Below are 25,233 nucleotides of genomic sequence, written 5' to 3'. Positions count from 1 at the left end.
AGTACGTTTTCTATTCCTGTTACTTCTTTCTGCATCGTCTCCTTATGTCTACTCGAAGGCATCTTCAACAACTTAGGTAGCAATATTCCCATGTTCTTTAAAAGCTCTCCTTCCAATCAAAATTTTAAAAGACTTGAAAATAGCCACTTACATTGATGGAATGTCATTCACAATAAAATTTTGCCTCAAAAAAGGACTTTTCCTTTAAGCTTTGTATAAGGAACAAAAGTCATTTTTCCTCAGTTACTAAGGGATCACTGGCATTAGCAGGAAGGTGTGGAGCTATGTTTCAAAGTAAAAGGGCCATGGAAATCACAGCCTATTTCCACTGTTGGCCCTGAAGGGACAATTCTTGGTCCTGTTAGGATGAATTACAGGTGAAGGATCAGAGTCTAGGAAGGCTAGGTGAGCATGCTGGAGGCCAGGGCAGAGGCATGCCATGGACAGAGGGCCTATGCTCCCTTTTTAGGACACCTTCTAGGAATCCAACCTGGCTGGCCTTGCATCTGCTTCTCCTTTCTAGATTATCTCCTCTTCTTCCTACCTGTGTACAGGGATGTCACTTTCCCTGTTGTCTGTAATAAATGTTATGTTAATACTGAATTATTTTCTTAATATTTCGGTATCCTTTAACTCTCTACATTTACCCTCTCCTTGCTCTATTCTAACCATTGGATATATTTTTCAGATTTCCTCTTTCTAAGGTAGCATTGCACATATAACTTCCCTAATCCAAACCACTAATAGCTCACCATGCTTAAAGAGAATGAAGTTCAAACTCTATTATGGTATGCCATTCAAAACTCTTTCTTGCTTGGCCTCTGACTAGACAATTAACTTTATCTCATATTATTTGTCTTCATAAAACTTTGACTTCACTTAAGCTAGCTCTGAACACATCATCATGTATATTTTGGCTTCATGTCTCTGTTTATGCTGTCCCCTTGCTTGAAAGACCATCTCTCTCTCTCTCTATTTTTTTTTCCTCTTGAAACCAGCCTTACCCTCACACCCTAACTCATAAAGATTCTTGTTAAGATTGCCCAGCCTTGAAGACTACCCTGTGGCATTTACTCTCTGTATTACTCACTAGGTGCCTTACTAACAGTGCAGGGTAACACATGCTATCTTTCTATGACATACATCTTTCCTTTTGTTTTCATTAAGGCAAGGTCCTGAGAGTTCTGTTCTATACATGTTTATGACACCAGTGCCTACACAACAGGTGTATAAACATTTACATTTACAATGCAATTACTATTTGTTGAGCTTATTACTACTATAGAGCCTCTGTTAGACTCTGTAAGAGAAGGTTCCTGCCCCTAGGAACTCACATAATAAAGATCAGCTTCTTTCAAGTTAAAGGGAAAGGTCCTAAGAAGAAAAGAACCCTTGCTATTTGCTCTCCCTTCCCCACTTGCTACCCAGGTAAGATTAAGACTTCTTCTTGGATATATGGAAAATTGTATTCATCCAGTTAGGCTGGGGCCTTCACACTGAGTTCTGTATCATGAAATGTGCACAGAAGTGATAAAATCTACTTTCAGGTTTGGTCATCCTCCAGTAAGCTCATCAAGAAAGTGAATGTTTTTGCCTAGCCCCCTTTTCAATATCCTCATTTTGCTTACTAGTATTATTATTAGAGGGCACCACCCCAATCCACTAATGATGGAAGAGCAGGCACTGAACAGGTAGAAGAGTTTTTGAGTAAGCATTTGTAATTAATTGACATCCAGCAAATTATATCACCTACTCATGAGGCGGTCACTGAACACGGATATGACAAATATAGCTCTTACTTCTCAAAGTCAGGAAAGATTAGGGCCAGAGAACTATTTATTTTTTAAATAACAAAAGGTAGAAAGCTTTTGCTTAGGTGTTCTGAATTTTACACTGAACTCACATGTATGTATGTTGGAGATAAAGTGACTTAGCACAGTCAACTCTTTAAGTTGAAAATTAAGGATATCCTGATATTTCACATCAGAAAACCTATGTACATTTCTGTATACACCAGCGTACCAGTATTCTGGTAATGTCAAATGCACTGGAAAATGTAATGTTATCCTCTTTTAAAATGACTCCAAAAGGCCTGGCCAAAAAGTGGTGATCTTACTCCTAGAAGAGTGAAATATAACACTAGCCCATTAAAAAAAAAAAAAGATAAAGATAATCCTAAATGAAACGGTATCTGAATTAAGTAAACAAATGTTTAAAGGATAAGTGATCATGATGTTTCAGTAAAGACAAACTAATTTATAGCAACAGTATGAAACAAAAATCAAGAAAATATTCAGGAGTTTGTCAGCTATAGGACAAAATAAATGTGTAGAAAAACATTTCAAACAAAAGTTCTAATTCATAAACATTCTACTTTCATCAGGACACAAACATGTTACGTTTTTACCTATCAGTTGCTGAATTGCTCTCTTTTCACAAAGATCCTTGTTTATGGTCTCATGCTCAAGGTAGACCATGGCTCTCAAGAGTCTTAAACTGTAACGCATCTGGGCAAACTTGTTTCCACGGCCACCTGTGCCATGAAAACTGTTCCCATGACTAAAGAAGGAATCTGTAGGGAAATATTAATAGTTACTTTACATCAAGAAATTTAGATTAGACATCTTTTATATCTATATAAGTTTAAAGAGATGTTAAAATTTTGTCATACTTCAGGGTTTTTTTTTTTAGAGAAGTAAATATGATTCCATCCCCCTCCTCTTTCTATTTCCAGTACAGAAATATGTGTTTTTAAATTTTACTCAAATGTATCATTATTGTATGTATCTTTTGTAACTTGTTTCTGTTACTCAATGTTGTATTTTTAAAATTATTCACATTGTTACAAGTAGATCTAGATTCGCTCAGTTTTAACTGCTTTCCACATCCAGTTTATAAATAACAGTTTATCCATTCACTAGTACAAATTGCTATAATGAACATTCTAGTTCATGTCCTCTTGTTCCCACTGAGAAGTGTTTCGCCTGTGACACCAGAATCATATAGGGTATACCCACATGGAATTTTATTAAAGTTGCCAAATTGTTCCCCAAAGTGGTTATATGGATACAATGTATAAGAAATAGATTTTTCCCAATCTATTAAATGTGAAATGGTAGTTCATTGTTATCTTAATTTGCAGAGCAATTACATTTCTCTGATTACCGGTGGGGTTGAGTGTCTTTTAATTTTTTTTTGAAAATTTGAGATTTTCTCCAAAAATTTTGAAGAATTTTCTTGGCAATCTCTATTGTTTGCCTACTTCTCTACTGAGTTATTTTCTTTTTGATATGTAGGAGTTCTTTATGAACCTGAATTCTAATCGTTTATCAGCCAGAGTGGTGAGTAAATGTCTTCCCTCAATTTATAGATTGTTATCTTATTCAGATTTTGTCATACAGATATTTCCGTTTTACAGTAGTTAATACATTTAATAATCTTTAATAATCTTCTTTATAGTTTAAGCTCTTCTGTATTTAAAAAGTCTGTTTCTACCCTGTTATCATAAAGATAATTTCCCATGTTTTCTTCTAAGATTTTTACAGTTTAACTTTTTGCATTTAGGGCTTGAATTCATTTTGCAATTGACTTTTTTAAACAAGCTGAAAGGATCTAATTTTTATTTTTTCACACGGAGGGCCAACTGCCAGAGCATCATCCTTCTCTCATTGATTGGCAATATCATCTCTGATGATGCCAACCTCCCATATATTCCATTCCACTGGTCTATGCCTGGTCTAGTACCATACAATATTAATTACTATAGCTTTATGGTCAGTCTTGATAAATAACAAGGCAAGTTCTCTTTCTTTGTTATAATATGCTTTCTTTGAAAGGTTCTTTTAGAAGTAGCTTTTTGTTTAATGCTAAAAAAAAAAAAGTTCAAAATACTGTTCTCAGTAGTGTGTATAGCTTTAGAAATGTGGATTCTGGAGCAAGACTGCCTGCATTAAATCACTTACTATGTGGCAAGGAACAAGTTATTTAACTTCTCTGACTGAGTTCTACCCACTGACCAACAGGGCTAATAATAGAACCTATAACTCCTAGATTTGTTGTGAGGCCTAAATGGTTTAATACTGCTGAGGGGGTTAAGGCCTATCACATAGTAAGTACTCAATAACTGTTAGCTATCAGGCTTCTTCTTGTTAGGAAGCATTTCCTTTTTATGCCTTATAGACTTCTGTAAACATAAATAATATAAAGGAGAGACAGGAGAATTGTTTTATTTAATGCACAGTAATTTAACATTACTAAATTTAGTAACTCAGCATATTAAAAACTAGAGAATAAAAATAAGCTATAATTTTTTCTCCCTCATGGATGAGTGCTATTCTTGATCTAATGAAAATGTACCATACAAAATTATTTCCAGAGCAAAGTTACTACCAGAGAAGAATACAGTATCTTACTTATAATTTTTTTAAAAAAGAATGTATTTCTTATTTCCCTTCTAAGAATTATGAGAATTGAAATGAAATATTCATACAAATTAGGGCTCTGCTAACTTGGCAGACTACATGTGGCTAGAGATCTAGATTTGAAGCTCCATGAAGGTATGGACTTCATTTATTTTGAACATAAATGTTTCGTTAGTAGCTAAAACAATATATGGTTACTAGTAGGCATTCAATAAATATTTGTTGAATGACTAATTAAAATATTATAGGACAGTATAATTATTGGATAGGCCTAATAATATAAAAATTTAAATCAGTTTATATGAATGATTTCTTTTACTGAAAGGTATGCATCAACTCTAGCTAACATTTACTAATGTCTGACTATAAATGAAATCTCAGGCTTTTTTCCTTAAAACAGCATTTAAACACATTAAAATCACAGAAGGCCAGATCTACATTGTTAGTTCTCCTTTTAATTGTATTTCTTTTTCTACACTGCCATTCAGTTGAAATATGTAGATTAGAATTTTGACAGGAATCTGAAAGGCCACTTACCTTCACTGTCACACCATTCTAAAAATGCAAGGACGTGAGCATTTCCCTGATACAACATATACTCGTCTATTAAAAAAGGAGCCACTGATGACAAAGTGGCAATTGCATGCAGTTGTAATTCTTCATACTGTGCTGCAGACCACTCAACTATTTTGTGTTTCTCAGGCTTTTTAACATAGGTAAACAAAGCCAAAATAACTTTGCCATCAATTAATAGCTATGAGAAAGGGCAAAAAGTACTATGTTAGAAACATAATTAAAACAATTTTATTTAATCTAAGAAAATTTAATAAAAGATTTCCAATTTGATGTGTTATTGATGATCATTTCAAAATACTTTCTTCCTAAAGATTCCAAGCTATGTTAAGCACCAAAAATTAAAAAATTAAAAAACCCAAAACCAAACTCACTAATAACAACAGTTCACTGTGATCCCCCTTTCTGGGATATACACTCTATGGCTAACAATAATATAAAATAAGTATTAGTTTTTTTAATCTATGCTGCTTATATATGCAGTTTACCTCCACTTATGATAAAACCACAGGAGTTGAAAATTTAGAGCAAATAAACTGGTGGTTATTTCTGTCTTCCTTACTTTTGTTTCTTAAAGGAAATATTTCAGAGACTCAATTGTATATATACTTTAAGAAATCAATTTTGGCTGAAGTTATGATAATAGACTATGGCTATTTTTAATCATAGGCAACAGAACTTATACAAATACTCTATCCAGTGAATACCAGTCAGGTCACAAGCCATAGTTAATTACACGCCAAGAATTTTAAAACTGTACTGAATCCATGATGTCAATAAAAATAAAACAAAAATGCAAAGCTATTATAATATGACAATCAAGTTAATATTACAGCTGATTCTGATTGGTATATATTTATGGTTCACAAGATAGTAACACACCATGTGCTATATTCTATTCAATTTTCTTTTCATCTGGCATTATTCTACAAAGATTTTTTCACAATAATATCTATGAATTTTTCTAAATTTTCTACTATTCCACATGGAAAGAGCACAAGATTTAGAACTGAGAAAACAAGAATATCAATTAGTTCTAGCACTGCTGTAAGTAGTAAGTGGATAATTTTTTTGAAATACTCTGTGAACTGCAAATAACAGTACACGTATTTATTATCACTACCATTACTGAGCCACAAACACAAACATGTGACAGGAAAAAAATTAGTTGATTCCATTGCTCACATAGTGCTTTAAGAAGCTTATCAGTCTTTGTGCCATTTGACTTTGCTGTCAAATAAAATTGGTTTATAAACTATAGTGTAAATTTTATTATCTTTGTATCTGTCATTTTAATAGTTATATAATACTCCACTATAATAATAAACCATATTCTATTGAATGATTTTCTATATGACATTTCAGAAAATACATTTAGCTTCTATGGAGTGTACATTTTTGATATGAATAACAAAGTTATAACTGTAAAGACAGTTTTTTTCTGAGCATTTTTTAGTATATTCTTCAAAGTGGCATTACCAAAAAAAATTGTTTTTAGCTCTTTTAATCCTCATAATAATTCCATGAGATAGGTGTTTTCCCCACTTTGAAGTTGAGATAACTGGAATTTAGAGATGCTAAACTATGTATTCAAGATCACATTGCTAGAAAGCGACAGCACTGGATTCCACCTGACTAAAGCCTTAAGCACCGTATTATACCACGTTTATATTACCACTAATGAAATTGATAGAATGAATCCTCCCTTGGAACTTGAGTTTTAAGACTAAAATGAAATTTCAATTAATGCAGTAATAACTAAACTAATGGAATTGTTAGTAAGTAGTATATTTTTTTCTGTTGCTTTATAGTCTACAAAGCCCTTATCTCAGTCTCACAACAGAAGGAAGAACTGAGCCTCAGAAAGTTTAGGTGACTTTGCCAAGGCCATACAGCTAGTAGGCGATAAGACAGAAGTGAAATTCATTTCCAGTGCTCTTCAAATTACACCATGCTTTATGTAGGATATAAAGTATTAAGATAATTCATTGGTAATAAAAATATGTACATAAGAAGGTTAGATTTGTGTGGAGAAAAAGCAGGTTCATACAGTTTGAGATGGGCGGCATAGAGATGAGCAATTTCCTCCAGCATTAAATCATCCCTCATTACTATGGTCAAAGACAGACTATTAGGCTGGGTGGGCCTATATGGATTTTCTTTCAGTTTATGTTCTCTTATTCAGGAGCTCTAAATATATAAATAAATCTCCACGGTTCTCCTGCTTTTCCTTGGTTTATGTGGTTTAAATTTAGGTAAATTCACTGTTCATTAATAGATAAGAGAAATTTTGAAAAAGTGAAATTCCAGTGAATATGAGTTTGTTACCTTCTATGGTAAATATATGGGCTGATGAAAGATTTGCAGCCATGGCTTTTAAAAAGTTATACTACAAAGTGAGACAATTTTAATTTTTATTTTGATTACTTTTTACCTGTATAGTAGATAAATCTTTATAAAAGGTCACAATTATATTGAATAGCAATTTCTTCAACTCAAAATCTTCATAGGAATTAGAAAACTTAAGACCTTTTACCAAAGGATTTTGGCTTTTAACTGTGAGAGGGAAAAAAAAGGAAGAGTAAAATAAAAGCTGAAATGATATATGACTCATTAAGATAATTATAAGTTGAAAGTTTTATGGTTTTTACCTTCATTAAAGGTTGCAAATAATATCAAATCCCTGGTAAAGCCACACTCCTAATATAAATACACAAAATAAACAGAAAGATGAATTAATTATATGGAAATTAAGTTACAGATGCCCATATTTATTTAATATGTAGGTATTTTTTATCAGACTCTCCTTGTCATTCATTTGAGTTCATAAAGCACTAATAATAAGGGATGAAAGCAAGAAAATAAAAGCATATAGCCAGATAAACTTGTAATTTATTTAATATTAAACTTACTTCTGTAGGTTCTTAGAAATATATTACATTATTCTATGAATATTTTACAAGATACTGTTTAAAATTTGGTAAGAACCCAAAACGTACTGCTAAAAGTTACTTATGTAATTCATTATCTATACCTTCAAGGGATGAAAGAAGGGAAGAAAATAGTTACTTTCAACAGCTTTTCTTCTTAAACACCCCCTGGCTCCCCACCCTGACCCCAACCACTCTCAAATATGCCAAAGGTTTGGTCAAGAGACAACAAACAATTCCTACTTAACATGAAAAGCCCTGAAGAATGACCAGAAAACATTTCAGCATGAGGGAACTCATTCCTGACAGAGATATCCTAGTTGGACTTCGTACATTAGGGAGAATTTATAGGGACAAACCTTGGGCTTTTGAGCTTGCAACTCTATATTCCTACTACTTTAAGATCCATATGGTTTCTTTAAAATGTGAAGATGTTATTCCTATTGACTCACATTCATGGAATTCACCTGAATGTTTGCAAAGATGCTGATGAGAATTTATTGACTGACCAGGGGCTTCCACAGAAACATAGGCCCACCTACACATTGAAACCTTGACTAGGAAGCTATGTAGGACGTTTTCCCCATTTGTACAGTATAAATTCCATGACTGTTTTTTTTTTTAATTTTATTGAAGTCTAGTTGATTTACAATGTTGTGTTAATTTCTGCTGTACAGCAAAGTGATTCAGTTATACATATATTCTTTTTCATGTTCTTTTCCATTATGGTTTATCACAAGATATTGAATATAGTTCCCTGTGCTATACAGTAGGACCTTGTTGTTTATCCATCCTATATATAATAGTTTGTATCTTCTAATCCCAAACTCCCAATCCTTCCCTCCCCCACCCCTCCCCCTTGGCAACCACAAGTCTGTTCTCTATATCTGTGAGTCTGTTTCTGTTTCATAGATATGTTCATTTGTGTCGTTTTCAGATTCCACATATAAGTGATATCATATGGTATTTGTCTTTCTCTGTGTGACTTAGTATGATAATCTCTAGGTCCATCCATGTTGCTGCAAATGGCATTATTTCATTCTTTTTTATGGCTGAGTAGTATTCCATTGTATATCTGTACCACATCTTCTTTATCCATTCATCTGTCATTGTAAATAGTGGCTACTGTAAATAGTGCTGCTATGAACACAGGGGTGCATGTATCTTTTCAAATTATAGCTTCGTCTTATATGTGCCCAGAAGTGGGATTGCTGGAGCATATGGCAACTCTATTTTCAGTTTTTTATGGAATTTCCATACTGTTTTCCATAGTGGCTGCACCAATTTACATTCCCACCAACAGTGTAGGAGGGTTCCCTTTTCTCTACACCCCCTCCAGCATTTGTTTTTTTGTAGACTTTTTTTTTTAATATTTATTTATTTGGCTGTGCCAGGTCTTAGTTGCAGCACATGGGATCTTCGTTGGGGCATGCTGGATCTTTAGTTGCGGCATGCGGGATCTTTTTAGTTGTGACATGCAGACCTCTTAGTTGCGGCATGTGAACTCTTCATCATGGCATGCATGCAGGATCTAGTTCCCCGACCCCCGACCAGGAATTGAACCTGGGCCCCCTGTACTGGAAGCACAGAGCCTTACCCACTGGACTACCAGGGAAGTCCCTGTTTTTCTGTAGACTTTTTAATGATGGCCATTCTGACCAGTGTAAGGTGGTACCTCATTGTAGTTTTGATTTGCATTTCTCTAATAATTAGCAATGAGGAGGATGTTTTCATGTGCCTATTGGCCTTTTGTTTGTCTTCTTTAGAGAAATGTCTATTTAGGTCTTATGCCCAGATGAGTAAATTATATTTGTGAGTAAATTATAATACATGAGGAGGATCTCAACCTTCCAAAGGGATGCAAAGAAGAACTGGCAGAGTGCAAGTATACTGGTGACCATAATGACATTACAATATAACTTGGCATTACAACAAAGTACATAAATGTTACAACACAGTTCAGGACTCCCTCCTCCCCCCACACCCACCACTTCCGCAATTAGAATTAAAATGCAATTTGATTCATACTTACAATCATTGGTGCTCCAGGATTTTGAGATATAATTGTTGTGATCACTAATATGTCATTTCTAAGCTGACGATCATAATGACTAAGACCTCTTGTAAACAGATTTTTAAATACTTTCTTCAAAGCCCTAAAAAGTGAAATCATATCTTTAAAGCCATATTTCTATGGCAATACCACCTAAGTGTCTACCAACAAAATCTCCCTTTTTACATTTTACTACTCATTTCAAAATATTTCTAATCTTTTCTATCTTTACAAATCTGCCTCTAGTTCACTGAGGAACCAGATAAGAATCCCTCGGTCCAATCTATACATGGTGGTCAAAGTGACTGCTCTAAAATAAAGATTCAATCACGTCATTTTCCTTTTTAAAATTACTGATACTTAAAGGCTTTTCTTTGTTCTTAGGATAAAGCCCTACCTCCCTACCAAGGCTTATCAGGCCTTGCATGTTACAGTCCCTGCTAACATTGTTGGCTTCATCTCTCACTATTCCACCCTGTACTTTCTGCTCTCACTATATTGAATTTCTTTCAATTTTTTGATTTTGCTAAATTCTTCTTTCACTTCTGTTCCCCTGTCTAGGATGCTCTCTGCATGCAGAACTCTTATGTTGGTAAGTCACATTTATCATTCAGATACCAGATTAGGGTTTATTAGGAAGTGCTGATTAACTCTCCAAGTCTGGGTCAGGTTCCCTGTACAATGGGCATTTGTTGCTTTATCTTCTAGGAGCCACTTGCCCTTCTTGTGATAATAGTACCCTTATTTTTATTTAGGCATTCACTCTTTACCCACCTTTGGTCTTGTGAAGCTGCCTTCAACTAAAAGGAAGCGAGTTAGAGCATTCCTTCTTTCTGTCACTGTAACTCACTCTGAAATGGGCATATGGCCAACACCAGACCACTAAGGGTCAACAGGGACTCAATTAGAAGAATTTTCTTTGAGCTTTTGGAATAGCAAGTCTTATCTTCTGCTTGGTTTGGGGTTGTGATTATGTGAAGCTAGACTTCGTAGGTCTTACCATATGGATCTTGAGACTAAAGCCAACACAGTGGAAAATAGTGCAGAGGGATGAAGAGGGCCCAAGTCCTGATATTTGCTGAGCCTTGAATACAGCTGCACATGAAACCAGTTTTATCCTTGACTTTGTAGTTACATGAGCCCATAAAATTTCCTATTCGGTTTAAATCAGTTGGGTTGGGGATTCAGTCGCTTGCAAACAAAACTGTGCTGATCCATCATCTTCGGGAGAACGTGAAGGACCTTGCAGTAATCTCTTTCATAACATTTAGTATGTGCTCTTTTAGTTGCCTATATACTTGTCTCTCTCTCTTAACATAATGCAAGTGCCATGAAAGCAGAGACCATTTCTGTATTGTTTTCAGTTGTATTTCCACAGCCTAGTACTGAACTTGGCACAGAGCAGACAATAATTATTTGATGAATATATGAATAAGTAACTTAATGGCTCACTCATATTTTATTGCTAATGCTTACTGTAGTATCTGGAAGACAGTAAGTACTCAAAAATAGGTTTACTGAATGAACAAATGAAATAGTTCTTTTAAATATCTAATTTTACTTTATACATGCTCAAGGACATAATTTAGTTTTGTTAACAAGCTACTTTAAAAGCCTTCCACATAGAAAAAAAAAAAGACTTGTTATTGTGCAGATGCATTTATACCATGGTACAAAAAAATGTCCTGAAACATAGCCATTACATGAATCAGAAGCCTAACTGAACACAAATTTTAAAAAAAATTTTAGTTATGTCACTGGCTATCGTTTTAAGGTTAAAAGTTCCTATCTAACCACATAAACTTACAGCAAACATTCCAAGTTACTAAGCTGTTGTATGATTTCTTCTTTTGAAGATTTTTCCAATAAGTTCCAAAGTATTTCGGATGAACGAAATAGAAGCTGTCCAGAGGGATCTGGGTCATTGAGGTGAGCACAGATTCCACTGGCTGCTTGTGCTTTCACCATTAAAGTACAATTAACTTCTGAAAATAAATTTTAAAAGTATTTATGCTGTACAGTCTTGACATTATTAGATAAAAACAAAAATAGTTGAGAATGAAGTGTTCAAATATGTACAATAATATACAAACCAGAAGCTGAGAGATGCTGTAGAGCTTTAAGTACCCAAAGTTTCTCAACAAGTTGATTTTCAAGCAACGCCAATGACTGGACCATTGTTTTTGCCAATCCTCCAACTTCAGCCATTTTAATCTTATATGATGAACTAGCCTGCTGGTAACCTAACAACAATTAGTGAATAAAAATGTACAATTATTTCACATAGTAATCATCTACATTAAACAAAAGAATGAGTAATTTATCGTTAAACAACAGCAACAACAAAAACTTTAAAAAAGTGTATGGCATGTTAAAATGGTATAGCACAGGGATTGGCAAACTTCTATAAAAGGCCAGGTATCAGTATTTTAGGCTTTGCAGGTTATAAGATTTCTCTCTCAAATACTCAACTCTGCTACCATAGCATGAAAGCAGGCATAAACCATACAAAAATAAGTGGGCATGGCTGTGTTCCAATAAAAGTTTGTTTACAGAGGGCCAGTTTTGGCCTGGGGTCCACAGTTTGCTGATCCCTGGTGTAGCATTTGAAATAGGACCGCAGAGTTGGAGGCATATTTTAAATTCTAAAAAAGAACAATATTTCTTTTCTCTAGATATACATGTCCATAAAGGAAAATGGCATGATTACAAATACTAAATGTTTTCACTATTCAACTCAATACATTACTTTAGTGCTTTCAAGGGACCATAATTATGTAATTTGGTGATGAAATAAGAGGTGAAAATATAATGCTGTTCTGATAAATGCTAGTGAATATAATGGTATTTTAGGGAAGTTTGATTCTTGGCGACATGTCTTATAATAATTTCCTTCTGCTGTAGCACCTATGAGAAACACCACCTCTCCTTTAATACAGCTGCACAGGTACCTGACCAACTACACTCAACTAGAGAGATTAAATACACAGCAGAAGGTACCTGCTCACGTGAGACACAGCTATTTTCTTTCTTAGTGATATACTTATCTACCTCCCTGACTTCTTGACTTTTGAGACCAACTAGATTCTTTAACTTTGCCATAGTTCTGAGATGTCTGTCAGTTTGTCTTGTCTTTCTGAATTTGATCTTTAGCCCTGGACAAGGCCCTGTCCATTCCTGTGATGGGTTCTCTATGGTAAGGCCCTAGCTACTCACTTTAGGCATTTAAAAAATATAAAGAGAAAACCACAAGTTGCATAATTTCACCATCCAGAGAGAACAACCTTAACATTCTGGTATATTTCTTTTTTTTTTTTTTGATCAATAGATATCTATTAAGCAGCTACTATGTTACAGATTATTGTAGATCTGGTATATTTCTTACTGATATTTTTAATGTATGCATATAACTTTAACAATATACTATATGCAGAATTTTACATTCAACTGCAGCCACTGAAGATTTTATTGTAAGCCTTTTCTCATTCTATATTTTCGCAAATCATGATTTTATTTGCATAATAGCCTGTCATATGCAAGGACCAACCAAAATGTACTTTATACTTACTGTATCTTTATATATTGAGTTTACATTTCTACAGAAGGATATAGTAATATTAAGGCCCATGGACCTGATTCCTGTCTCCGGGGCTGTGTCTCTTACAATTGCTCTACTGAGGACTTTTCAGCTGTGGTCCCAGCTATCCAGCCATGCCCATCACCTGAAACCAACTGTGTGACAGCTAGTGAGAGCATTGCCTAAGATTCCCAATTTTCAGAGCCTGGTCAAATTAAGATCAACCTCACTTCTCTGCACCTTGACTCCTCTGTCATATCTTATACATCATTTGTCTCCCTTTCTTTCTATCTTAAAAAGACTATGTATATATTGCCTAGGTTAACCCTAAGCTTGTGCTCTTAATTCCATCCTCTCATGCCTTCTTTGGGAATTTCACCCTCCAATTTCCCATGTACTAGCTTCTTATTCCTCTGCCTATAGGGGAAAACTTCATTTTTCCCTATCCTAAAAATTATAAATAGTAACAAAACCAAATATCTTCTTTGATTTTGCTACCAGTTGAATTGTTCTCCATCTTCCTTCTTTTTCTTCTCCATCTGATTTTAATATATAAGTCTGCATTCACTGCCTCTATTCTCACAATCTTCTCATTCTTTAGTCCTGTATCTGCCCTGACCACTTTAAGTCAATAGATCTGCCAAAAATGTACTACAGCTTTTCAGATATCACATCAGTTGGCGTTTTCATTCCTCAATTACAGAAGCCTCTACAGTATTTGACACTGAGACCACTACCTCCTTCATCAAACATTTCATTCACTGGCACACAAGACATGGCAGTCTTTAGCTTTTCCTCCTCCTCTCTGAACATTCCTTCATTGCCAGTTTCTTTGGATTGTTTTTTGTTTTGTTTTGTTTTTCCCTAGATCTCAATATGGGCATTCTCCATGTTGCTGTTCTTGGTCCCTTGCTACTTACATGCTTTATCTCCTAGAAAACTCAAGCACCCTGATGGTTTCAATTTTCATCTCTGGGTGAATTCCAAACCTGTATTTCTGGTCTCTGCTTTTAGTATCCAATGTCTACTATCTACCAAACACTTCCTCCTGTTTATCTCATCAATAGCTCAAATCTGACAGTTAATAATTTCTTTACTTATTTCTCTACTTAAGATGTCCTCCATTTTTCCCTATTCATAAGTTAGCTTTCTTTTCTACCAGTCTTATTGCCACCTATCTAAAGGAACATATAACTTAAAACTGTATTTTATATCTTCTCTCCTTTCCTAGATTGATTATGAATTACAGAAACAATGAAGGTAGGAAGTATGTCCTAAGTAATATTATATCCTCTACATTGCAAGTACCCTCTATCTTGATACCACCCATTTCAGTGTGACTCATTTTATCATTATATATTATGATCCCTTAGCTGTAACATGCAGAACTCTTTTTCCAAACATGGTAGAGAATGTTATTAGCATTAGGAATTTAACATCTAGTTGGGTGGGACAGATATTATGAATAATTATAAATGTTAGAAAATAATAAATAATATTATCAACAGTATTAAATAACATTAATAGTAATAATTATAATTAAACTAACTTGGGTATGACTTTAAAAATTCTGTTATATTTAGCATCAGAATAAAAATCTAAAGTTGAAAAAAATACATAAATTCTTTTGTTTAAAATGACTGAAGAGTTTGAGACTACCAAAAGAACTGTTTTGATGTGTTGCATTTATTTATTTATTTTTTAAAATTTAATTAATTTATTTATTTTTTATTTTTGTCTGAGTTGGGTCTTCATTGCTGCGTGCGGGCTTTCTCTAGTTGTGGCAAGCGGGGGCTACTCTTCGTTGCAGTGCGTGGGCTTCTCATTGTGGTGGCTTCTCTTGTTGCAGAGCATGGGCTCTAGGTGCGTGGGCTTCAGTAGTTGTGGCTTGCAGGCTCTAGAGTGCAGGCTCAGTAGTTGTGGCCTAGATCTGGGATCTTCCCAGATCAGGGCTCGAACCCATGTCCCCTGTATTGGCAGGTGGATTCTTAACCACTGTGTCACCAGGGAAGCCCGATGTGTTGCATTTATGATCCCACTCTGTCTTTCCAAGTTCAAAGAGAAATGAGAAAGACTGTTCTGTTTTATAAAGACATAAGTTATTACTGAAAGACTATTGAAAACTTTACCTGTAATATGCTTCTTTGGTGGTTCTGCATGATAAAAGTCAATAATACACTTACAAATTTGTATCCTCAATTCAGAACTTGGTATTATCATTAAGTCACCTGCCAGAAGATAAACGAATGCTATTCAATAACAGTGCCATAAGTTTATTTGCACTTTTAAGCATACAGTGTTAGTAACATGATTAAAAATATCATCAGAGATTCAAACTGGATCATGTAATTTTATACACACACACATGTGCGTGCACACGCATGCACAAAACACCCTGAATATCTATCCTTGTAACACTTGGCCCCTCAATCAACTCAGTCTCTCCTTCCCAGGAAGAAAAGAATGGTAATTAGCAGCATAAATGCTAGAACTAAATTGTCTAAGATTAAATCCTGGCTCTGCCACTTACTACCTGTATAAACTTGTGTCTTAGTTTTCTCATCTATAAAATGGTATAACAATAGTTACCACATTAAAGATTGCTGTGAGAATTAAATGTGTTAGTATGAGAAAAGGGCTGAGAGTTTTCCTCCCTAACTAGAGAGTCAGTAATCTGTTGCCCCTAATAAGGCATCCTTTGCTTAGAGAAGTTCCAAGTGAGCTTTGCTCCCTCAGTTTATTGACAGACTGGAAGACAGTGAGTTTCTAGGCAGTCTTTGCCCTGCAGGTAATAGGTTTATGTTCAAGTTATCGTGGTGGGGATGGAGGATAGGGAATACTCCTTTTCAGTCATATATACACTACTTCTGAATTGGCTTCAGCCTATATTTCAAACTGGATTGTGTCTGCTCTGGTGAAGTCCTACAAGTATGATCCCTAAGAGAATCTGAAAATGATCAGTAGGATTCTGGAAATGATCCAGAATGTCCTCTGAGAGCCTGAGGACAACTGGAGTCAGGACTATCAGCTTCAGGGCTGAAGCAGATCTGCTTGGATTCTCTGAGGGAAAGAGATAATTAGGTGTTCCTTGAAGACTTGTGTTTTGCATTAGGCTTTGCATAATGTTCATCTCTGAGGGTAGCCAGTGGGTGGGGAAACAAGCAGACAGAAGGAGGGAGCACGTAGGAAAGACTCACCCTAGCTTGAGAAGAATCTATCAGCAAAAGCTAGCACTTAAAAAAAAAGATAGGTTCAAGATTATTCTCTTAATTTTTTTGGACCCGTCCTTTGAAGTTGAAAACTCACTATGTTTTGAAAAAAATTAGGCAACAGGAACAACTAAACTTTTCCAACAAAACTATCCAAACATTCAAGTTTATGGGAAATTCTAAGGTTTCTCGTTTGCTTCACCACCCTTTTAGTTCCTGTAGGTTTAGATCATCTCTCATAGTTTCCTGTTTTATAATCTCAGGGCAGAGTACCAACTTTTTCCTTCATATGTTTCCAGAATCCTGCTCTTAAGTCGGAAATATCTATCATTTAGAAGAAAAAGTAATATAATTTACTAGCACATAGTAGAAACTGGAAGTTAGTAAAAATGAATAGCCTTTGTTCAAAACTTTGTACTACAAACAATTATTTTAGTTTAAACTCATGGTTCCAGCAATTAAAAAAATGAGGGACAGAGCAGCAGTACTTTCGGTAAGTAAGCAGTGAAAGGAGTTCATTTTAAGCTAAGAGTTCATACTGCCCTCAAATGAGACAGTAATATGTTCTGTAGGCAGGCATTCAGCAAAGAGTAGACTGACACAGTAAAAAAGCACCATGTATTTATTATACAAATGCATATTTAAAAATAATAAGGGCAACAGAGATTTTTTAAATGTTATCAACCAAACCTACACTTTTTATCTGTTAATACTACCATATCCTCTTCTAGGTTGGCTTCTCACTGTAAATTTCCATTGATGAGAGATTCACAGAATTAAAGTTTCCCATTAGTTTCTAGTCTGCCTGCTCCTTAAGGTCAGCTTACTTAACTCCCCATGTTTATTCTAATTTCCTTGACACCTTCACCCACTTTAGGCCATAATAATTCCTCCCAAAGTATCTACAGTTGAAGATTATGAAATTTATTTAGACATAAAAGTGTTAGTGTCTATGTTAAAAATTTTAAATGCCTTTTACTTATATTAGTTTCTATCATCTTTCAGTATGGAGTATAATGCTGGGAACATAACTATTCAGTAAATATTTATTTTTAATTTTTTAGGCCATTTGTGTATCTTTTGTTTCTCCTATACAAAGACCTAAATTAATAAGCATAAATTTAATGTGGGATTTGTTTTGGGAACATGCTGTTATGTCTCAGGGGCTGATTCAAGGATCTATAATGTTTGATCTCATTTCTAAAAAATTATTATTTTCTTTCTCTAGAAAACTGAGCAATAACCCAAATATGAAAACTGCTTATAATATTTTTCATATTTTTGTATACAAAAACACAGGCATCGTTATGTATATTATACTAAAGCTCCCAATATCCCACCATTTTATGATTTTATTTAAGACTTTAAATTATTTAATGAACAATTTGGCCCTTGCTAAATTGTTAGAATTGCTAACAATTCTAGCAATCAGTTAGGTTCAAGCAATGATTAGAGTTCAAAGATGAAAATATTTTTGTGATTACTGAAAGAGAGAAACACATACTTCTGATTTACAAAAAAAAATGTTACCAAACATTTCATCAAACTAAGTATATAACATCAAGACAAATAAGTGCAAAGAAGTATCTGCCAGTCCTTAAAATTAAGGAACAAAAAATCCTGTTGGTATCATGAAACACCTGAGTAGAAGATAATACAAAAAAATGTCACCAAGCACACTGTGATTAATTCCCAACAAGAAAAGAGCCTAGATTTGGAGAAGAAGTATCCTTAGTGAAACTTTGTGCAAGAGATATTTCCTTCTTGTCAGTAGGGCCTATCATCTCAACTCACCCAGAAGTGCAATTGAATTAGCAGTATCTTCAGCATATGTTATTTCATCCGATACTTTCTTTTTCAAAAATGGCAAGCTTCAATAAGAATGAAGAATATATGAGTTAACGTTTAATGAAGTCCTTAATTGAAGCATCATTTGCAAAGTAGAGGAAAATTTCTTTTCTAAAGATTAAAATGAGGATAAAGATCCTGTTTCTTTAGCCCTGGAGAATTAACAACTACCAAAAATATTTCTGTGTTTCTAACCAGTTGACCAAAATAAAACAAAACAAAATAAAATAGATTTATAAAAATGAAGAGAGATGGACATACAAGGCAAGGGTTAAGAAAGCCATCTTGCAACACTACATAAATAAAAAACTTAAGAATCTTCTTTCTCTCTGAGGGCAAAATAATACTAGATTATACCTGTACTATTAAAATTAGGAAGACATTGGAAAATCTGATACAAATCACAGATCTAGTCTCACCTATAACTTAAAGGCTGTTCAAGGGCTTTTTCTGAAGTTTTTGAAACTCCAGTTAATAGATCAATGGTCTATTTGTTCTTAAAGGTCAGTGACTTTTTCCTTATTAATTGGATCAGTTACCATCCACGAAATAACAAATATACTTTTTGAGACACTAAAGAATTTAACAAATATTAATTATATTAGAATTACATTTCACAGCTAATATAACCAAAGTTATTTGAAAATAATTTATTCACAAGTCATAAAAGATAGGGCACTTGAACCTAGGTCATTAGTCCAAGTGTCAGAGGAGAGAGAAAAGTCACTTCCTAAACAAAAAATATAAACTATTTCAGCATTTCAGGAGTTCAAAATTTGAACTTCGTATCCTATTTAAAGATATTTAATATATCTTATATATAGGACTTTAAATTCATGTTTTTCAAGAAAAATTAACCAAGTAGTTGAAAAACAGCACTTGGAACTATCACATGTGGATGTATATAGGTCAACTGGAATTAAAAGATATTTCAAAGGCAAGTTATGAAAAGTAATATTTTATAAATGCCATAGAGGTTCATTTCTGGTGTTTGTTAGAATTTTTCATTTGAAATAAATAACTTAATTACTTGATATCCAGCTCATTGTTGAATCTCTAAAGTGAAGAACTATAAAACGAATTGTTCTTGTCCTCAAATGTTTTCCTTTTTTACCAAAGGAAACAGCCTAAAAGATAAAGCATCAGAAGAGTTTTCCACCAAAAAGGTTATGAAAAAAAATAAGCATTATACTTCTGATGCACTGAGAGAAACATATTACTTAGAAGCCAAAACAGAAGGGTTTGATTTTATTTTTTAATTTTCAATGTTTTTATCTCCCAAAAATGTCCTGAAAAGAGAATCAAGTGAGGGTGTGGTGTGGAAAAATGCATGATGAAAGTAGAAATTAGGAAAGTTAAAAAAATAAAAATGATGTGAATAATTATGAAATATGAAGGAGAGTGAAGAGTGCATTTCAAAAGATTTCTCATATTATGCAATGAAACATTCAGTCACAGCTTTCATAGAGAAACAATTCTTGGTGGAGCTCTGTAGGAGTGCTGATGTTGAAAGTAATGCTTGCAAATCTGGTGTTCTAAGACTTGCATAGCCTCAAAATCTGAAAGTGTTTTACATAATATTATCTCACATCAATATAACAATAATTTCCAGTTAGTACATTACAGTTCCTTGAGAGCATCAGAGCAATAATTTATTTCTTTATTTTTCATGGTTTCTATTAAAAAGTAAGGTGTGGTAAGGGCAGTCAATAAATTTTTTTTGAACATCTGTTCAGATATCAAAATCTTAAATGTAGTTAGTTACAAAATTGCAAATATTATTGCTACTAAATCTAAAAGTGAGAGATAAACCTACCACGTATACATAGTCCTACTAACACTATTATTTATATATTAAAAGAAACTCACTATTTAAAAAGTAAATTGGTAGAAAGGTTTAGAAGGTTAAATTGTCGGAAAAGTTTATTCCTTGTTTAAGAAATTTCCTCTACCATATTATATTGAAAACCAAAAACATATATTTTAATATACATCTTGATTAGCCACTATGTGGCTAGTTCCCCCAAATGGTTGAAGAAAAAATAGTACAGAGGATGGAATATATAAATTTTATAATTCTGATCTCTAATTCACATTTTGAAAAAAATATGCCAAAAATAATTTAGTGATAAATCATTCTTTATTCAAATTTGGAAGATCAAATAAAACATTTTGACTCTCATGTCTTTGAGAGTCAAATTTCTTAGAGAGATAGAAAAAAAACTAGGCAGAAACTATTAAGTATTGTCCATAAATTTTCTCAAGGATTCTCTAAAAATATTATTTCTTTGTTTCATCTCACATTTATCATTCACTTGAGAGCAATTTATTATGAGAAAACATTTGAATATACTTACAGTTTAATCTCTTGTGGTCAGCAATCTCAGACTACAATAAAATGTACTACCTTTGAGATACCAGCTGCTGAAATCAAGTGATCAAGTGAAGTGTCCTGAGTTCTGTATCACTTTGCTATACCATAATGCATAATATTTTTGTAAGACAAAATAGAACAGAAAATACTGCATGCTAATATAAAACAAAGTTAAAAAAAAACTTACCCACATAATTTTAGGATATTATATGCAGGTTCTAGAAAATGGGGCTGTTTTTTAATTTTTCCTGTACACAGATTCAGAATTTTAAATATCTGTGCTAAATCCCTTAGGGGCTTTAATATTTTTAGTTAAGAAATAAAATTAAGATTTTTATTAAAATATTCTTTACAGCACTTCTGTCAAGAAAAGTCTGTAGAATTCCATCTATTTTGTTAAATGTGGTTTAATTATACCAATTTTGAAATCTAAAGAGGAAAACAGAACCATGTTTTTTTAAGGAATATTATTTAATTTTTGTCTCAGTAACCGCTTATTCAAAATATTTTTTCTCTTCTCACATCTTTAGAATTTGATTACCAACTACTACACCACATATTCAGTTGAACAATAACTTATTATTGGCAATGAGTAATAACACTTTGAAAAAACAACTAACTTAATGGCTCAATTATATCCTTCATCTCCACCCACATACAAAACATATATTGCTCGGGAATAAGCAACCCAAACCTACCTTACTGTTCTGCGTTATTTTATTAACATTACTCAGGTGTGTGATCTTGTTTTTAAGGTTTAAATTGATTGAAAATTTTATTTAAGCATTATGAAAGCAAAATGTACCCTCTCTAGATCTTCAGGTAAAAGCACCTTTTATTTTACCTATTTAAAAAACCCAATTGGTACATAAACAAATTTCACACTTTTTGTTTTGTTTTGTTTTTTAATACAGTTAAGGGGACATGGTAGCTGTGACTTGCACTTCTTGATTGAATCTGATCACTTCTAGTCTCTAGGAGCTCCTTAGAAAAAGATAGGAGAGCTGGATGTATTAGAAATACAAACCTCTGTTAACTTCCTAGAGAAATGACCAAGATACCTCTCTAACTTATCTTTGCTTTATGTGGTTATAATCTCTAAACCCAGCCTACTAAAGGCATTCAGAAACAGTCATTTGCCACCAACTCTCTAGCCTGAAGAAGAAAAAATAATGGAGGTGTTGAGTTATTGGGTTAAGATAAGAAATCTCTTGCTAGTAGACTTTCTTGGCTACCAGTAAACAATGCTTGATATCGACAAGCCCTCAGGTAACTGACTGAACAAATCCATATAAAACAAGGCTAAAATAAGGTGAGACAAGAGATAAAATTATAAGGCACACTTCCCTGAATCGGAGGCTTAAGACATTTTGAAATCTTGGAACAAGCTAATATTAGAGACTGCTGTCTTCTTGGGACCAGACTGGACAACTGTTAGAGATTAGTTAGATCAATACTACTGTTAAGTGTGGTCTGTGGACCATGCCAGTTCTGGAATTGTATGTTACCAGTCTGTGGAAAAATAACTGCAGAAAGTGAGTTTCCTGTGACAATTTCATTGCATTTTACAATAGCATATATATGCAAAGGATAAAAAAAAGAAACAACTCCCAACAGCAAACTGGTTCTTAATCACAGATAGTTTTGAGAAATGCTGGTTTCTACATATTCTTATCAGGGTGGTATCTTCATTAGGGATTACATATTTATAGAATGTTTTACAGATTATCAAGAACTTGCTCATACATTATCTCATCTAGTCTTCCTAGTGACCTCATGAGGGGCTGTTATCCCTATTTTATAAGGGTGGGAAAGTTAAGAAGCTTATCAACAGTGCAAATACTCAAGTAAATTGGTAGAAACAAGACTTTGACTTGGCCCTGCTAACTACATAAACTGTCCCTCTGAGTCTATAGATACTGACAATATCTGCACAGTTAATATTGCATTATACTGTTTCTTCAAATTTATATTCTCTGATAAAAATATAATTTTGTAAAAAGCACAAAATGTTAGATATTTTCTGTGGTAAACAGAATAATGGCCTGTCCTAATCCCTAGAACTTGTGACTGTTACCTTCCTTACATGGCAAAGGGACTTTTCAGATGTGATTAAGTTAAAAGCCTCGACATGGGAAAGTTATCCGAGGTTATACAAGTAGGCCCAATGTAATTACAGGGTCCTTATAAGGAAAGGAGAGGCAGGAGAGGGTCAGAGAAGGAGATATGATGACAGAAGTAGAGGTGAGAGTGATGCTACTTCAAGGAAGGGCCCAGGAAGCTTAGGAATGCAGGCTGCCTCTAGAAGCTGGCAAGACAAGGAAATGGATTCTCCCCTAGAGCCTTCAGAAAGAACCAGCCCTGCCAACACCTGGCCTTTAGCCCAGTGAGACCTCCAGGACTGTAAAACAAAAAAATTTATGTGGTTTTAAGGCACTAAGTTTGTGGTAATTTGTTACAGCAACAACAGGAAGCTAATGCATTTTCTAATAAAAATTCTCCCATTTCAGAATAAACAAAACAAACATACACATATAAGTAAAGGATACAAGTCCATTCTGATAACACTGCACCATTTTCTTGACAGATATAAGTTGTTTTTCTTCTAAATCATCCTAAAACAAATTATCTATTTTAGTTCTTTTGTGTTATTAATTCTGTTGAGATTTTTAAAATTTTCCTTAGTGTAGAAAGAAAGTAGACATGTTATCAAGTAATTCTTAAATTACTATATTATAATGTAAGCATTAAAAATGTTTCATAAAACAGTGAAGGTAAAAATAAACTACCATTTATATTTGAATAAGAAATTGCGAATCAAAACTAGGTTAATATAAAAGCAGTAATTGTTTCCAGAAATAATATTAACAATACTGAAGTATGTTGAGCATTTTTCTATGCCATGTACCATTTAGGCAAGCTATATACATATCATTTCATTAATCTTCAAAATAACCCTATTAGGAGGTACTTTTATTATCCTTCTTTTTTGGAATAGGAAACTCAAGCTGAAACACTACATAATTACCCCAAATCACACAGCTAATAAATGGTGATGTAAGAAGTCAAATTTGACAATCTGACTCCAGAAATTGCATTTTTAACCTCTAAAATATACCCAATGTAATGGCTCAAACTAAACATCTTCAGCCAATTAAAACAAAACAAAACAAAGCAAAGCAAAACTCTGTATACTGATGTATTTTCATGACTGAATCACTTCTGTCCTTTTAACCTTCTTAAATTGTTTGTGAGAAACTGTGGCACATATATCTATATCTATATCTATATCTATATCTATATATATATATCTGTGTGTATATATATATGTATGAACACATATATATACATACACACACACACACACACATACATACATATTTTGCCTACCCGTATTTAACAGCTAGTAGGAGCTCTACGTAGTTGGGCTTCCTTTTTTAAAAACTGCAGATATATTCACAATTAAAAATAACTTTCACAATAATCATAGCCAACAAAAGATAAATTATTCTTATAAAGTCATTATTCTTAATGTGTTTTTTTCTTCTTTCTATGTAAAAATGTAGAGACTAAAAAATAAAACAATGACTAAATTTTTGCACCTGCTAATCACAGGACATTGTTTTGATCTGCGATACCATGGTCAGCCCATTTCCCACTTATTGAAAGTATGCAATCTTCATCCTGTAGTAATTTTATAGTGTATACTGGCTTTTTAGGCATTCAGTCAATTCTTGGGTAACATCAGGAGAGTGTCATATAAACATGTATGCATATGCATTCATTATCCTTTCTCCCAATGCCTAAACTCTCAATTTTGAGTCTTGTATCTTTATTTCCATTACATTATACATTCTGTATAAGAGTTCTCTCAAAATAAATTACTTATGACTGGATATGAGTATGTACATATCCTGATTTCTTATCAGGAAATTTTTAAGTACTACATCATGATACACTTTTGCTACCCTTGTGCCCATATCCTACTTGGTAATAAGCTATGAACAGAGGCTAGATTAGTCTTTCTTTACTCTTATGATTTCTTCTGTTTATATCCACCATGGATTTGTCCATCCCATGTAATCAAATCTATTCTTTCCCAGCCTCCCTACCAGGTTAAATATATTCATACTAAATTTAAAAAGTTCTTCAATATGAGACATAGACTATTTGAAATGTTTTCAACAAAAGGAGAGAAATGAGACATATTTAGGGGAATACATGTTACCATTCAGGGAGATCACAGTT

At 33.6% G+C, this 25,233-nt stretch overlaps 1 protein-coding gene across 1 annotated transcript in view; it reads right to left on the bottom strand.

Moving 5' to 3' along the window:
• Positions 1–25,233, bottom strand: part of CFAP69 (cilia and flagella associated protein 69) — a 66,092-nt gene that overhangs the window by 25,229 nt on the left and 15,630 nt on the right. The window contains exons 3-13 of the mRNA XM_036862805.1: positions 23,535–23,600; positions 21,173–21,282; positions 18,558–18,634; positions 15,684–15,782; positions 12,071–12,220; positions 11,785–11,962; positions 9,957–10,080; positions 7,646–7,694; positions 7,429–7,550; positions 4,959–5,175; positions 2,408–2,572 (exon numbers count right to left, since the gene is read on the bottom strand). Coding sequence (XP_036718700.1) covers positions 2,408–2,572; positions 4,959–5,175; positions 7,429–7,550; positions 7,646–7,694; positions 9,957–10,080; positions 11,785–11,962; positions 12,071–12,220; positions 15,684–15,782; positions 18,558–18,634; positions 21,173–21,282; positions 23,535–23,600 — 1,357 coding nt within the window. The remainder of the gene's footprint in view (positions 1–2,407; positions 2,573–4,958; positions 5,176–7,428; positions 7,551–7,645; positions 7,695–9,956; positions 10,081–11,784; positions 11,963–12,070; positions 12,221–15,683; positions 15,783–18,557; positions 18,635–21,172; positions 21,283–23,534; positions 23,601–25,233) is intronic.

Source organism: Balaenoptera musculus, chromosome 9 (genome assembly GCF_009873245.2).
Source record: "Balaenoptera musculus isolate JJ_BM4_2016_0621 chromosome 9, mBalMus1.pri.v3, whole genome shotgun sequence".
NCBI lineage: Eukaryota > Metazoa > Chordata > Mammalia > Artiodactyla > Balaenopteridae > Balaenoptera > Balaenoptera musculus.
Note: the sequence above shows the minus strand (reverse complement) of the source record. Positions and strands in the feature narration are given on the sequence as shown.